General features: G+C 36.1%; 3 protein-coding genes across 13 annotated transcripts in view; 1 reads left to right on the forward strand and 2 right to left on the reverse strand.

Moving 5' to 3' along the window:
• LOC135690746 (docking protein 5) overlaps positions 1–12,443 on the reverse strand; it is a 48,752-nt gene extending 36,309 nt beyond the window's left edge. For 5 of the 11 annotated variants that reach the window (XR_016145197.1, XR_016145202.1, XR_016145198.1 and 2 more), the window contains exons 1-4: positions 11,265–12,438; positions 10,719–11,088; positions 9,087–9,276; positions 8,579–8,751 (exon numbers count right to left, since the gene is read on the reverse strand). Coding sequence is in view for 6 of the 11 variants with exons in the window: in XM_089115099.1 (XP_088971225.1) it covers positions 8,579–8,751; positions 9,087–9,276; positions 10,719–11,088; positions 11,265–11,315 (784 nt within the window). In the remaining 5 variants the exon portion in view is untranslated. Of the gene's footprint in view, positions 1–492; positions 590–4,795; positions 4,828–6,716; positions 6,896–7,401; positions 8,752–9,086; positions 9,277–10,718; positions 11,089–11,264 lie in introns of those variants that run through there. The other 6 variants (XR_016145203.1, XM_065208396.2, XM_089115096.1 and 3 more) reach the window with 6 other exon arrangements.
• Positions 332–2,583, forward strand: LOC135690869 (uncharacterized). The gene is made up of 2 exons (XM_089115117.1): positions 332–1,355; positions 2,242–2,583. The coding sequence occupies exons 1-2, from the start codon at positions 1,307–1,309 to the stop codon at positions 2,487–2,489; spliced, it is 297 nt and encodes a 98-aa protein (XP_088971243.1). The 5' UTR covers positions 332–1,306; the 3' UTR covers positions 2,490–2,583.
• A 162-nt stretch (positions 12,444–12,605) lies between the features above and the next one.
• On the reverse strand, positions 12,606–15,516 carry LOC135691246 (putative NADH dehydrogenase). The gene is given in 3 exon segments (XM_065209057.2): positions 12,606–13,526; positions 14,321–14,907; positions 14,909–15,516. Coding segments are annotated over 3 exon segments (1,293 nt in total). The 5' UTR covers positions 15,178–15,516; the 3' UTR covers positions 12,606–13,089.
• Positions 15,517–15,726: the final 210 nt, after the last annotated feature.

The raw sequence follows: 15,726 nt of genomic DNA on the forward strand, positions 1-15,726 counted from the left end.
GTTTATTCTTGTACGCTGGTTAAAAGTACACCTGAACAAAGACAACCGAAATAGAAAGTGTGATAATTGAAAGCCTCTTCTCTGTTATTAAAAGATCTTCAACATAACTAGAAAAAGCTCTTTCTTGCATTATTGATGAAACTAGTTTCCACAACAAGTATCAAGAATGAGACACTGCTTCATCACAAACTATCTTGATTAAGATTTCAGAGCAAGTCAACACAATCCACGATATCGTAACGATTCCGGAATGGTTTCTTGTTTGGTAATGCCTTGTAAAAGTAGAACTCTATGATCAACACCATAGGGTAATCAGAAAAAACAAGGCTACAACTAGAAACAGCGCAAGATATCTATAAATACAGATGATGATTTACGAGCCTCTCTTACTCATTAACCTATGCTGAATCTTCGATGCTCTAAGTCTAAAAATCATTAAAATGTAGCATTCATATATTGATTGGTGTAAAGCATGCATGCATTCATAAATACCTAAGAACTCCCACTCATAAAACTTGAATTTTCACAGCATATATCTACGCCACTGCACGAAGCAGTCCTTGCTGGGTTGCCAAATGTGGTTTTATTGCTAGTGAAAAATGGAGCAGAAACAGAAATCAGAGAGATAATCGGAAAGTAAGTATGGTTTGAATCAATTTTAAAGGCTTTATGGAAATGAATTTTGTAGTTGTTCGTTAAAATAGCATACTTCAACTGACTTTGTTAACATTGCACAAGGCCTCAATATATAGATTTATTGCTCCTCGTTATTTAGCCAATCTAAAAAAGGTTCTTATCTAATTATTTCAATTGGTGTTGCTAATGATCCAATATTAAGAAAGCATATAAAAGTTATATGTAACGAAATCTAAATACTTGATATTTTGCTTTTTCAACACAGGACCCCCTTGTTGCTGGCGATCGTCAAAGGAGAAGAAGAATGTGTTGAGATCCTCTTACGCTATGGTGCAGAGATCTACCGCACAAGATACAGCAGCCTCGCAGAGGACAAGGCTCTTCAATTTCGCCAGAAAAGGTATAGCAATACAATTGAAAATTTCATCAGAAATCTGAGGTAGTAAAACAACAAAGCTATACTTGTTTTAGCATTAAGAATCTTAAGTTTAAGGTTCTAATGAGGAGTGAATTGTTAGTTGTAGTAAAAAACAAACTCTCAAAGCCTTTGTGACAATTTCATAGTGAACGCAACCAATGTAAAATTTAGCCGCTTTCCATAAAATCGTTTTGGAAGAGCACAGCTATCCCACACTAATACAATCTCAATCATTTTTCTAGGATATATGAAATGCTCCAGACTTATAGATCAAAGCACGAGAGGAGAATTGAATTCATCGGTAGGTTTGTTAAAAGCTATTCCATATATCTGTAATGTATTCTTGCCTAATTTGAAGAATATATTTAAAAATGTGTAATGAAAAAGATTCGTCGGGGTACAATAAGAGGTCTTGCTTTCAAAATGGGTAAATGATTTCGATTGAAGGGTTGCTGGTCAAAACGGTAGAGTTGATATATCAGGGACCTGTAAACAACGGCAGTGCCAACGGTAGAGTCACGTCCCACAAGTGACAAACCCATCTCTAGAAAACCTTGTGGAGCTACGTCTCACATGTGAAAACCTCATCTCTAGAAAACCTTGTGGAGCTACGTCCCACATGTGAAAACCCCATCTCTAGAAAACCTTGTGGAGCTACGTCCCACATGTGAAAACCCCATCTCTAGAAAACCTTGTGGAGCTACGTCCCACATGTGAAAACCCCATCTCTAGAAAACCTTGTGGAGCTACGTCCCATATTTTCTTTATGGCCGAAGGTGCACAACTGTTCAAGCTTGGTAAAGTGGATTCAAAATACCGGACTGAAAAGTCTGATTTGAAGTCACGAACTGGGAACTCCAGGGAGCAACAAGTAATACTCGCAGAGAAGCAAAACGTTTGAGAATAAAAGAATAAATTAAGGATTAAAGCTTGAAGAATCTACAAGCATTAAAAAAATGAAGGATTTAAGAAAAAATTAGAAAAATGTAACTAACACCTTCAAAATAAACGCTTAACCTTCGCGGCGGTCACATATTTCCTGAAGCAAAGGTTGGGTACCTTTCTGCAGTAGCCAAAGACATAAACCTTGCCTAAAATAATTAGAATTTCAAACACCATACTCGCATAGCCTCAGTGAATTGGTTATAAAATAAGTTACGTCTTTAAGATTGAAAAATATCTTTCAGATCCAAATCTCTTGAACATCAAGTCGTCATTGATGACAAATGAAGATGGAAATGTAACAGAAAATGAAAATGCAGCTATGCACGAAGAAGACAACGAAGTCGTTGCATTTCACGAGAATTCGCATGATTCTGGTCTAGAATTAAGGTCATCAAGCAGGCGAATTGACAGATGTAACCAACTTGACAACTCTGTAAGCTTAGAATCTCAGGAAGTCATCGAAATGTGCATTAACATCGGTAAGTTATAGCTTTTTTAATTCCTTTTTTCATGTATTCTGTCAGTTCTTAGGTACCTCCAGATTGTTTACAATCATTTACTTCCTTGGTTAAGACAATTACTCTTTTTCAAAAGAATGTCGGAAATAGAATCATATATCATTCAAAAACAAGGTACCTATTTTAACACAACAGACTAATACTGAAAAATTCATTATTCCAAGTTCAAAATAAATCACCAGTATTTCTCAATCCATTGATTTCAGAGCCCCAACCAGCAGAGGAGATACCAGATCTTCTCTTCGAGGGGGATGGAGAAGAGTATTCAGGAGAAGAGATCATTGATGAACAGGAAATCTCGTTGGTTTTTGCTGACTTTGAAACCCCATCATCCAACCAGCCATTGCCTGAAGTTGAACAAGTCACCCCATCATTAATTCAACTAGAAGCAGAACTGACTTCTGCAGGTATGTGAGAAACTTCTTTTTAACGCATCAATAGAATGTAATGTTAAATGGTTTCTAATGATCTTTGAGTTTACTCATCTCTTCGTATTCGATTTTATTGATTGTTCTTTGATTCATTTCAGAGCCCCAACCTGCAGAGGAGATACCAGATCTTCTCTTCGAGGAGGATGAAGAAGAGTATTCAGAAGAAGAGATTGTTGGTGAACAGGAAGTATCGTTGGTTTTTGCTGATTTTGAAACCCAATCATCCAACCAGCCTGAAGTTGAACAAGTCACCCCATCATTAATTCAACTAGAAGCAGAACTGACTTCTGCAGGTATGTAATAAACTTTTTTAGTGAGAAACTTCTTTTTAACGCATCAATAGAATGTAATGGTAAATGGTTTCTAATGATCTTTGAGATTACTCATCTCTTCGTATTCGAATTTATTGATTGTTTTTTTATTTACTTCAGAGCCCCAACCTGCAGAGGAGATACCAGATCTTCTTTTTGAGGAGGATGAAGAAGAGTATTCAAGAGAAGAGATCGTTGCTGAACAGGAAATCTCGTTGGTTTTGGCTGACGTAGAAACCACATTTTCCAACCAGCCCGAAGTTGAACAAGTCACCACATCGCTTATTCAACTAGAAGCAGAACTGACTTCTGCAGGTATGTGAGAAACTTCTTTTTTAGGCATCAATAGAATGTAATGTTAAATGGTTTCTAATGATCTTTGAGATTACTCATCTCTTCCTATTCGAATTTATTGATTGTTCTTTGATTTACTTCAGAGCCCCAACCTGCAGAAGAGATACCAGATCTTCTCTTTGAGGAGGATGAAGAAGAGCCTTCGGTTTTATTGGAACCTCCATTAGCTTTCTCTTCATCTGCTCCAATTGACGTAAACCAGATATCGTCTTGTACGTTATGTTTCATTTTTTTTAAATATGCACATTTTCTCTTTTCTTTTCATGGAGCGCTAAAACCTACTGTTTTCTAAATATTGAGCAGATGAAGGTGTCTTCATTTCCTCCAATTTTTGCAATTCTTTCAGATCCATCAGAAAAGCCGATGCAAGAAGTGCCTGTTTATAGGGAAGAGGCAAGCGCATGGAATAACAATGTCATTCAAGAAAAAGAAAAGTCATTGTCAATCAATTTCTGGGATATTCCAACATCAAAAGAACTTGTGCCAAAAGGTGACGAAGGTTCCACATCATCGGAACAATTCGCAAGTGGCTCTCTCGAGAAGCAATATCCGTCAGGTATTATCAAAAGCCATTTTATATTTAGTCTATCAAAGAAATTTCGACTCTCGAATTGTATCCTCTAGAAGGCAAAATTACTATAACGTAAACAAAACTCCTGATTGGCTGAAACAGTTCCCCTTACTAGAGTTATGATACAGACATTTGCTCTCTTGGACTCTTTAATATGGTGAGAGTTAAGTTAACGATCGCTGATTGGAAAAAACAAGACAACCAATCCAAGTCGACTTTCATGATAAATCGACGCTATAACCATTAGCTAAATAATTATTTAAAGAGAAAACAGTTGGTTCAATCGGTCTAGCGTATTTCTATTTAGCATGAAAATTTCAGTAGAAAACGAGAAAGGAAATCTTGACTATGGTTTCACTCTGTTTGCAGGGAATAACGCAGCTTTATCGAAGAAACTCGGTCCCTACGACAAGGTGGTACTATCCAGGACTGGCACTTCTGTGTATGATGAAGAAGCTGAAAGGCTTAAGAAAAACTGCAACCAATTTGTGAAATTGCTTGAAGAAATCGAATGTTCTTTCAACTATGTTGACGATGGATTCAAAAGATTAGAATCGCGCCTGCATTGTGCAGCAAAGCAGCGAGTGGAAAAGGAAGATGTCGTCCATGAAAACAAACGGCTGGCTTTATTGAACGAAGAGCTCTGTAAAAAAGTGGAAGTTTTAAGCAAGCAACTTGAACAGGAAGTCAACATGCAGAAAGGTATGAAAGAATATCAATTTAACCTGGAGACCGACAATGAACAGCTTCGTTTGCAAGCCGATAAGCTTATGAAGAATAAAAATAAAGATGAAGTTTTACTTGGGCTTCTCGAAAAAGAAAATGAGGAGCTATTGGTCAAGTCTTTCAAATTAAATGAATTGGAAATTCAAGAGAAGAAAACACAAGAAGAGATGGAAAAATGTTTGACTGAGCTTTCAAAGATCGAAGACATTGTCAAGCAAAAGGATGAGGAGAGAACACATCTAGAAGAAGGAATATTTCAGCTACAAAAGAAGTGGGAAACAGAACACGTAAGGCTATTGGAGGCACAAGAAGAAAATGACAGTTTAATATCTAAAATTTCCGATTATCGTGTCAAGTTGGATCACCTTGAAAGAGAACATAAACTGACTCAAGAGGTGTCCATAGAGCAACGTGGAACAATTTCGTCTTTAAACTTAAGAAAAGCTGATCTTTCAGTTAAGATTGACAATTTGAAATTTCGTCTAAGAAGCTTTGTGAATTTGGAAGAGCAGAATGAGTCGCTAAATGAAGAGCTACGAAAAGCAAAGAACAATTTACGGGCAATGGAGAATGTGTACACGGTTTCAATGGCCGATGCAATAAAGTTTCGCGGCAAATATGATGAGGCATGTTATGAGCTTGAAGGGCTCAAAGCAACGATTGATTTGCTATCGGCTGAGAAAAAGGAACTGAATGAAAAATGTGACAGATTGGAAAACGAAATGAGCAGAGAATTGGTTGAGCATGAACGAACTTTGAACAGTACTGACGGGGAAACCAAGGCACTTGAATCAAACTTAAATTTGGTAAGTTTAGTTCTGTTATCTGTCATGTTTATTTGTATTACGATGGGTAGAAAAAGAGTATCAACGACCTAGCGACAGTTGCAACGGGCCGCAAAAATATGATTGCCAGCTCGCAAAGGTGAATTGTTAGAACACCAAAACAAAAGTAGGACAGATTTAAAAGTTGTTTCTCCTCCCCTCCTCCATTACAGTTTTGCTTAATTTTCAGTGACATCTCAACTAAGACTGGATGCATAAACACTTCTAATGAAGGAAACAAAATTGTACGTGAGGAGAGAGGGAGAATAGAGCAACAGCAATGATGACTTGGAGATGAAGTTAAATCCTGGGATGGTGAACTTTTGGCCGATATTATTGTATTGTTCCAGCTTTTCTGGCTAGGATTGAAGTTCAGGATGCTGTTGCTTTTTGGCCATATAACAGTCCCTTAAAAAAAAATTTCTATCAGTAATACCTATCATTGAATCTTGTTTGGTAAAAGAGATATTAGGCAATTAGAACAACACAGAACCTTCCATTCTTAGATTGTCAGAAATTGTTGACAAATCTAATGATAGGTATTCTTTTGCCCGTTTTTATCAAATTGCTGCGTATTTGGAAAATGCTCAAGAAGCCTTGATATTCAAGCAAGATTCATTGTTTTGTCATTCTGCACCGTACAAGTTTCACGCAGACGGGAGTTAGTTATCCGATAGCGCCTCTTTGAAAACAGCGCTGCGATTAGTAGCCTGCAACGCCATGTAAATTTAAACATTAAAAGATGATTTGTAATTATTTCGTAGAAAAATGTGCCAGAAGATAGCAGCTTTTGGGGAAATGAAGCCAAGAGAAGCGAAGATTATAAAACTGATTTTGATTAAGGACCAAAAATCGAACCAAACAAAATTGACCATTTTATAATGGTCGTGGTAGCATAAATTGGTATGACTTACCTTAAAATTTAAAAAGCAAGTTGTTTCATTTAATGAACATTGTTGAAGAAATAGAGTCAACAATATTGTCATAATATGAATTTTGTAGTAGAGAAAATCATGGCATATGAGGGTTTATCTATATTTTCAATGCCTGTGTATTTGTTCAGAGAATTCTTGAAGGCAAAAAACGGAACTGATAAACAGAAACTTTCAATCATTATGGCCAAAGTTTCTTTTGGTTGGGTGTTGACATATCTACTTGTGGCTGAAAAAGAAATTAAGATGATATTTTTTATTTACAATACGGGTGGCTTGACTTACAGTGAATATCATCTTGAAAATATAGTATTTGACAACTTTATCAGGGTTAGGCCTATGTGTGCAATGGTACATAGATTGATGAATGCCAACTGAAGCAGAAAATAAGGATTAACAGTGGTGGTCGCCCCATGGTCCTTGGATGCGGTTGAAGAGCCTGTGGTGTCTAAATGCTTTCAAGGTCAAACAGTAATGTAACAACCAAGTGCCAAGTTCAAAATTCGAGCATTAAAACAACAAACAAGCAAAAAGTAGATTATGAAGTTTCAATGCTTGAGCTTAATATTAAAGAAAACAGGAAACAGTTTTCCAAAGAAACTTTAATCAAAATATCATAGATTAATAATAGAGCATTTTTGCTGCAAGATACCAGGTCTCTCTGTTACTGGCAAACTATCTGAAAGATTGTCAGATTATGGAAACGGAAGGCCAAAACCAGAAATAACTTGCGAATTAAGACAACTTGCAAATAGAGGCATACCACACAATTACAATAGATAAGATATGTGCTTATTTCTTACTAAAGTAGAAAAGGTTATGCCTGATAACATATTCATTGCATTTATAAAGTAATTGTGAACATCTGAATTTCATCTAATTTCTGCTTAAAAACATCCATAAATTATCAAGCTTACCACTACATTAAATGAGCTAGCACAATAATGGCTACTGAAACTATTTCAAAAAAATATCTATCAATCAAATTAACATGCAAAATACTGGTTTTGATGTGGATCATGTTTGCAGTTTTTCCATTCAATATAATACACTGTATAGGATTTTCACAATACAAGATATTCAGCATTAAATGCTTCATATTTTTTTACTTTTGCCCAGAAAGGTCCTACCTGAAATCCACTGCCAGCTGAGTTAAGAAGTAAAACAACAGGATTGAATACTAGATATCAATGCAGTGCTGTGGATAAATACAGTTGACATCGACTATCAGCAAAAAGAGACATTGTTTCAAACACTGGACAAAGAAACATGCCAAGAGAATTATGCTCTAAGTATCCATCAATAACTTAATCTTTTTGATGAAAAATGGGGAAGAACTGCAAGAAGGGCTTGGAAAATTTCCCAATTCCAGTAATCTCCTGAATGTTGGAAAGGGATGAAAAATAATTACTGAACATTGGTTTGAGATAATGAGGTAATACGAAGTTATACGGAATGACACTATAACAAGGCCAAGAGCAGTTGCCACAGAGGAGGTGGAGGATTGAGGACTATAGAAATGCGACGAAGGAGATGGTTTCCAAGTATGGTTTGCTTTTAGAGTACAGAGACATGCTACACAAGCATAATCTCAAGCTCAGAAATATTTTAGAACTGAACTTTGAATTGTATTTTTCTAATTTAATTGAGTATTTTATGAGTTGGGGCATTAAAAGACACTTCACAATTTTGAAGGGACATCTATTATTTCAAATGTTCGCTAACTCAAACAAATGGAAGTTTCCCTAGAGAGATTGAGAAAGAGGACATCAACTGTATTGACAACTGAGAAAACACACACAACTTGTTCATGTGATACAGCACTGCTATGTAGAAAGCTGTATCTGGTCACTTGATGGTTTCTTCTGACAGTACTATTGTAATGCTTCAATAAGTGCACTGAACTACTCACTTGGAACTGGAGGAAGTGGACGAAAAATGCAATTGTCATTGTCACTGTCATCAGCTGATAAGCATTTACTGGAATCAAATGCTAGTTGGTGTGCATAGCTTTGCACCAATTGATGGATTCTTTCACCATCTTTAGTCTTGAAAACAAACATACCCTCCCCAGTGTCACAGCGTCTGCAGAAAAAAGACATAAATAACCCATAAACACTTGAAATCATTATTTAAGAATTTATGGTAAGTATGCTCCTAGTTTTAGATTTGAGAAATGCTAAAGTAAGTTACAGTAATTTTATAAAGTTTGTATTTTTTATTCTAATAAACTTGGTAATATCATAGTAAGCAGGATTTTCCAAAAATCAAAAGGTAACAAAACAGCTTTTTACAAGATGCATTTAAAAGAGGATCCAAGTCAGAAAGTTTGAGCATGTGAACGATGATGAAATATAAGATGTATAATCAAACTAAGACATTTTTTGTGTCTGTCATTACATAAAATATTGCTTTCTTACCTTCCAGCCTCAAAAGTAAACCTAGTGGCATCAAAACCAAACCGCCGTAAGGATGGTATTGGCCATGAAACAAGTTTCACATTTGAGCATTTTACATCAAAGAGTATGATTTCTTCTGTTGAAACTTCAAGTTCACAATCCCCAGATATACTTAGTTTTGCTGATGGTTGAAGGTGGACTGAGAACAAATCTGAAATGAATTCAAAGTGGCCATGAAAATAAAAATAACATAAAATGAAAACAGTGAATATGGTTGCAAGCTCACAATTTTTCTATCACTAGTGCAAAAATGAGATATTTTCTGATAGCTGCAAATGCCAACAGACCACAAGAAGATACAAAAACAATCTGGTTTTTCCCTTTCACCATGAAAGGCTTCAGTAGACAGAAATGAAGAGTTTTTTAAACCTACTCAAAAAGTATAATAAAATAAATTTGAAACTAACTGTTCCACACAATTGAAGTCATGAAATGTGCAACTTGCTATGCTGGAGTTTTAGCGATACCTCTAAAGTTGCAAAATCAGTTAGACATGATACCAAATGGCTTAGATATAACCACATAACATTGTAATTTGGTGTTGGCTCTACACTTTGTGAATCCAACCATTATAACAGGTCAGCAACTTCTTTACATAAGAAATCCTCGATAAGAGCCTCTAGGCTGGTACAAAATCTTGTCTTAGTAAAAAATTAAGAAACCTTTGAAGCTGTTTTATCAAACATTCAATGTTTATTTTCATTTTTGAAACTCTATATTCCATGCCTTTTAATTTTAAGCCAGAAATAGTGAAGTCCCTTCCGATCTGAAAACATCATTTGTAAATTTAAGCACATGAAATAGAAAGAATATTTTGCTAGCTAAGTTTTGCAAGTGTAAAAGATAAAATGAAAGGGACATAGAGCTACAAACAAGGTAAAAAGAACTTGGTTGGTAAACACTTTTTATTGCTAAAGGAGCTGTGTCACGTAACTGTAAACAAATATTTTGTGTGAGACAGTCTGATTGCAGGGGGGGGGGGAGGGTGGTGGTGGGATTGTGTTTACCAATCGTCAAAGCAGAGCATGTGACAAAAAGGCAGGCTATGAAATCTTCATGCTTGAAAATGATGTCAAGTCTGAATCATTCTAAACCATCGACTTTCAGCAATGTTTTCTGTTTGAAAACCTGGGCTTCCACAGACAAACTCTGTGCTGTCACTTTGGACAAACAGCCTGTTAGGATGTTTACTTCTTAAGGCACTGTGAAGTGTTGAGAAAATTAGGGAGGCTAAAGCCCTTTCTGCTCTGTGTTCCCTCTCTTTTCCTGTGTTCCCAATGCAGTACACTAAAATATTCTTAGTGTACTGGGATTCACTTTTCTACCAAAGCTCATTTCAGTTGCTGTTGCGGATTCATCCCATCCACAAGCAAAAACATAATAACATTGTCCCACAGCTCTACACCAAGCCCTTTAAGAACACTCAAGTAACCTCATGTAAGACTCATGTTTGCAAACTCATGTTACAAAGTTTCCAGCAAAAATTAGGTAAGTCCATTAGCAAGCTTCCAATATTTCATTGGGTATATCTTACCAAGTTTTAACCAACATCTAGATAAAGTTTGCATTCATATTATTGATTGTCAAACATACCTTTTTTGGCTACCACTTCCTCTGTTACTTCAGTAGCTTCAGGATTATTTTGCTCATTAGCAGTGTTTTTTACTTTCTCGAGTGAATTGCCAAGAACAGATCCAAAACAAACAACATTTAATTGCTCATACCAGCCATTCAACTCTGCTTCTGATGCAAACATTATTTTTTCAACATTTTTATCCTTGTACTCCAAAGTCAAAACATGTTTACTGTCAGAAAAATATTTTCTTTTGATGCTGTTTACATTGACTAGAATAATTTTCTCCTTTTCTGGGTGCTTAGTGTCCTTTTCACTTTTAAACAAGAAAATCGCTTTTTCAGGGGGATCTTTCCTATCTTGCAAAACCATCCATCTCCTCTTCCATTTCTAAAAATAAAAAAAAACATGCTTCATCGTTAAATGCCATTTTCAAATGCCTAAATAGGAAAGCAAAACATAATAACGTAACAATGGTATTCGTTTCACAGTTTAGAGAAAGGGGAGAAGAAAATCGAAAATACAAGAATATTACTATACTACTGAAAAACATGCAAAAATCTTACCACGAAAACTGTTCGGGACTCGATTTTCCCATATCCTTGTATAATATTCATATTGCTTCAAAGTGATAAAGTTTTCAATACAACTCAAATTATTTTCACTATTGATGCTCTTCTCCCTGTAGTGGGCTGCGTTGTATCATGGCTGCAAGCTCGAGAAATAACCCACAAACTTTTCCGCTGCTGGGCTGGTCACAACTGAACTTCATAGATTGACGACACTCTCATAGATATCGCCTTATGGAATCATTCAGCACACAAGAACAAATTGTTTCACTCCAAAATGAAATATACATTCTTCTCACTCCACTCTTTATCGATAACTCAGCATTTCTGGCAATGTTGATCTTTAATCCACCCCAAAGAATTTATCCCCATTCTGCCACAACAATACGCAGCAGCAACAACTCAAAAACAACTACAACAACTATTGGATTTGACCAAGCTGCTTGCAGTGACTTTGGCACAGGAAACTTTTGTCGAGTATTGTCGAGCAAATTATATTGAATAAACGAATGACTGCATGTTTTCTTGAGATCAGCCTTGTCTTTAAAATTGTCTTTAACAGTTATCTTCGATTGTAAAGTTTTGTTTACAAAAAACCTGCTTCCTTCAGCGATATTAAAACTGCATGACTGAAAAACTAACATGATAAGATAACAGAACTTTAAAAATTCACGAGTATATTTGATGGTTGCACAAAAAAGTGTAGCCTCGCACAATCTTGAAAAGTAGACCAGGATTTGTGAAAATATACTGAGTAGGAGAAATTGTGTGTTGGCCACATGATGAGGGTAGGAAGCAAACCAGCCACAGCTAACATTGTTGCCCTATTAACTGAGTTAACCAGCAATGTTGACAAACCCAAGCCTAAAGCCATGCCAGTTATACACACTGCCACCTTTTCATATAATATGCAGAAAAGGGGGTGGGGTAGATATGTGGACAGGAAAGGAAGTAATACCATATTGCCCTAAATCTTTGAAACTAAATCATACTAAAATTATTGGCTCTCCCCAAATTATTTTGCCAAAATTTGATGTCCCTTGTCTTGAAGCTTGGAAGCATGGATTGCCACTCTTAGTTTTATGATCAATAATCATCAGGTAGTTTTTCCTGATATTCTACAGGAGAAATTTCTAGATCCTATAATGGAGCTAAACTTTATATATTAAAGGTTTCTCAAAGACACTAGAAACTTGTAAATGGCTTTGAAAAAAGCAAACATTTAGTAAACTAAAGCTTTTCGTCTGACACTCTTCAGAGTCTTTCGTCTGACTCTGAAGAGTGTCAGACGAAAAGCTTTAGTTTACTAAATGTTTGCTTTTTTCAAAGCCATTTACAAGTTTTGTACCACCAAAAGATTGTTTACACTAGAAACTACAAACAAGAAAAGAAGACCAAGATGTACATAATGTTTGTGATGAGAATATGCAGCTATTGAGTAGATATATTAAAATGTAAAATTCATGGAGTTTGACATGTGACCATCAAGACTAGCTCGACGAAGATTATAACTATATATGTAGGAAACATTGCATTAACGTTAGTTGACCATGTCATACAAGATTTGAATTTTTCACCAGCAAAATATACACACTCAGCACAGATAGTTTGCCTACAATATTTAAAAATATACAAAATTTTTAAAATTGCTATTTGTCTTGATAAATTTTTCGAAATTTTGATAACAGAGTAGTATTAGTGCATGTGCATTAAAGATGTGAATGATAATTCAGAACCTATTATTCTGGTAAAAATAAAAGTTAATTTGATGTGACTCAATTCAGCTAAAGAAACTGAGATGTTTTGTTAATAATTTATCAGCTCAAAATCTTGAAATATCTCTCCCAAAGATAAATGTTCTAGACCAATCAAAAGGGACTTGCATTCTCAGCCTCCAGTTACCAAGCCTTGTAAGATAAGCTGATCTCCATAAAAACCATGTCTTAAAACCGGTTAATTTGCCACCTTTGAACGGGAAATCAGCCAAGGCGTTATACTCCCCAATGTAAGCAAGCATACCAAGACTCTTCCATGAAAAAGGTTTAACTTCACTAGCCCTGTTTTCGGCATAGAGCTCCAAAGCTTTAGCAAGGTACCTTCCTTCTCGCTCTGCCACCTGTGCGGTACTTGGTAAAGGATCTGATTCTATGTATGAACAATCACCAATAGCAAAAACATTTCCCTTTTGTATGCCTTGGACTTGCAAAAAGTTGTTCACAAGAAGTTGCTTTGCATTACTTTTTGGAAAAGGCAGGGACTCTGAAATGATTAAAATTGTAAAAAGAATTCAGAAACATTCTAGGTAACAAGAATATTTCTAAACTTGCCATACAATTACAAATCTCACTATCAACCTTCAGTAAAAATCTAACTTTGACATAAATTTTTTATGGAGCATTAGCAACAATGGAAAGATAAGGATAATAGGTATTTTCTAGAGAATTCTTTATTAAAACAAATGTCAATTGAAACAAACAAATTTATTTTCTAGAGAACTCTTGACAATATCTTTGTATTGGCATGTCTTGTTTTGAAGAAACTGATGCAGCATTCATACAAGGGACACATTTATCATAAAATTGAAAAGTTATGCTTGGGAATACAACAGTCGGTTTTGGATGAAAGTGAATTAGGAATCATTTAAATAGTTTTATGTGTGAGCTGTAGCTTATTCACAAACATCATCACAATGTTCCTTTTTATTTTAAGAAAATTCAAAGTAGAAAGGAAGACAAACACTTGTTGGTTCTTTTACTTAAAAACACTGATCATCTAAATACTTGACAAAACAGTCTTGCCTCTAGGTCACAGATATAGGAACCATGGGACACAAAAACACAAAATGTGCCATGCTTATTTTCAGGAACAGAGTTAAAGTACCTATTTGTTGGACACAAGAGTGTTTAAAATGAAATTCCTTGTGGAGATTTACCCCTGAAGCACCTAATCTTATTGAATTGCAAGGGCCTCATTCTCAGACCTGAAAACAAACGAAGAGCATTCTTCAGATGGTACAAGATCATGGTAGACACTTCTTTTCTAAGAGTTCTTACCAATAAATGGTCTTGGTGCAAGGCCTGTTGACCAGAGAACCATTCCACAAGGCATCACAGTTCCATCCTCTAACACCACATGATCGCGGGTAACTTTCACAACTCTTGATTTGACCAAATCATAATTTGTTCTTTGCTTAAACTTCTTCTCTGCAAAACTTCTGAGTTTTCGGTCAAAAGAGGGCAGGATCTCATTCGCTTCAATCAATGTTACTTTGACTTCTTCCTTTTCCTGCGAAAACAGTCTCGTTACATCTTCTGTAATGAAATCATAAAGCTCTGCACCAAATTCAATACCAGTTGGGCCTCCACCAACAATAACAAAGTGCAGAAGTCTTTTCCTTTCCTGATCAGATACATCAAGGTATAGACTTTCCTCAAAATTTGCAATTATCCTGTTTCTAACAGCTCTTGCATCTGCAATTTCTTTCAAGAAAAATGCATTTTCTGAAACCCCAGGTATGCCGAAAGTGTTGCTCAAAGCACCTACCCCAATGACAAGCAAATCATAATCAAGCTCATAGCTGTGCTTCCCAATGTCTGTTGTGCAAGTTAATTTGTTGTTATCAGCATCAAGATGGGTCACTATCATCTCGAAATCTCGTATTTCGTACAGGTTCGATGATGCTTCTAAACTCTAAAGTGCCTACAGTCGTGCTGTTCAAAAGCGGGGTAAACAGAAAATGGTTTCGGGGACTGATCACAACAACATCGAATTTTTTCTTATTGATACTCTTTAAAACACTGTAAGAGCCCCAGCCAGTGCCAAGTAAAACCAGCTTCTTCCTACGAAAGATGCCACTTGATGTTGAGAAAGTTCGGTGAAGTCGATTAAAAGTTCTAAGACAGCCGCTCATAGTTGCATTAGTCCATACCTAAATCAAATAATCAAAGTAGCTCAGTTCCTGTCCCATGGTTTCCACTTCGATTTACCTCTTCTGGAAAGCTCCCTCGCAGGGGTCGCCCCCTTGCATCAACATATCTCCTCTGTGTTGACTAAACTCCCCCTTTTTTACCAACGCATTCCACTCCTTTCTGTCTCCTGCTAGTTCTTGAGCCTCACTGAACGTTAAACCAAAATTGTTCAGGTCTTGAGTGGCAGTGCTGACCCAGGTCATTTTGGCACGGATTTAATTTTAATGTCCGAGCCAGCCGACTCTTCTTTCTATCATTGTGCTCCATTTTTCACGTTTTGTTATCCTGTATAATTCTTTGTTTGACTTAATTCCCATCAATTTTCTCATGAATGATCTCATACTAGGATCTTACAACAAATCATCAATATCATTCTCATTATATCGATGTAGAACGATTATGTTTTGTCTGAGGATTGATTCCTTTGCAACACTGTAAGAACCAAGAGGTAGAAAGTTCAACTGAGATTATTGTTCACCCCAACATTCCTG

The sequence above is a fragment of the Rhopilema esculentum genome, chromosome 4 (genome assembly GCF_057945365.1).
Source record: "Rhopilema esculentum isolate cy_ngs chromosome 4, ASM5794536v1, whole genome shotgun sequence".
In the NCBI taxonomy this organism is placed as follows: Eukaryota; Metazoa; Cnidaria; class Scyphozoa; order Rhizostomeae; family Rhizostomatidae; genus Rhopilema; species Rhopilema esculentum.

Coding starts and splice junctions, on each gene's coding strand:
- LOC135690869 (XM_089115117.1), top strand. CDS start 1,307: ATGCTCCAGACTTATAGATCAAAGCACGAGAGGAGAATTGAATTCATC. Junction 1,356..2,241: donor GAGGAGAATTGAATTCATCG/GTAGGTTTGTTA, acceptor AATATCTTTCAG/ATCCAAATCTCTTGAACATC.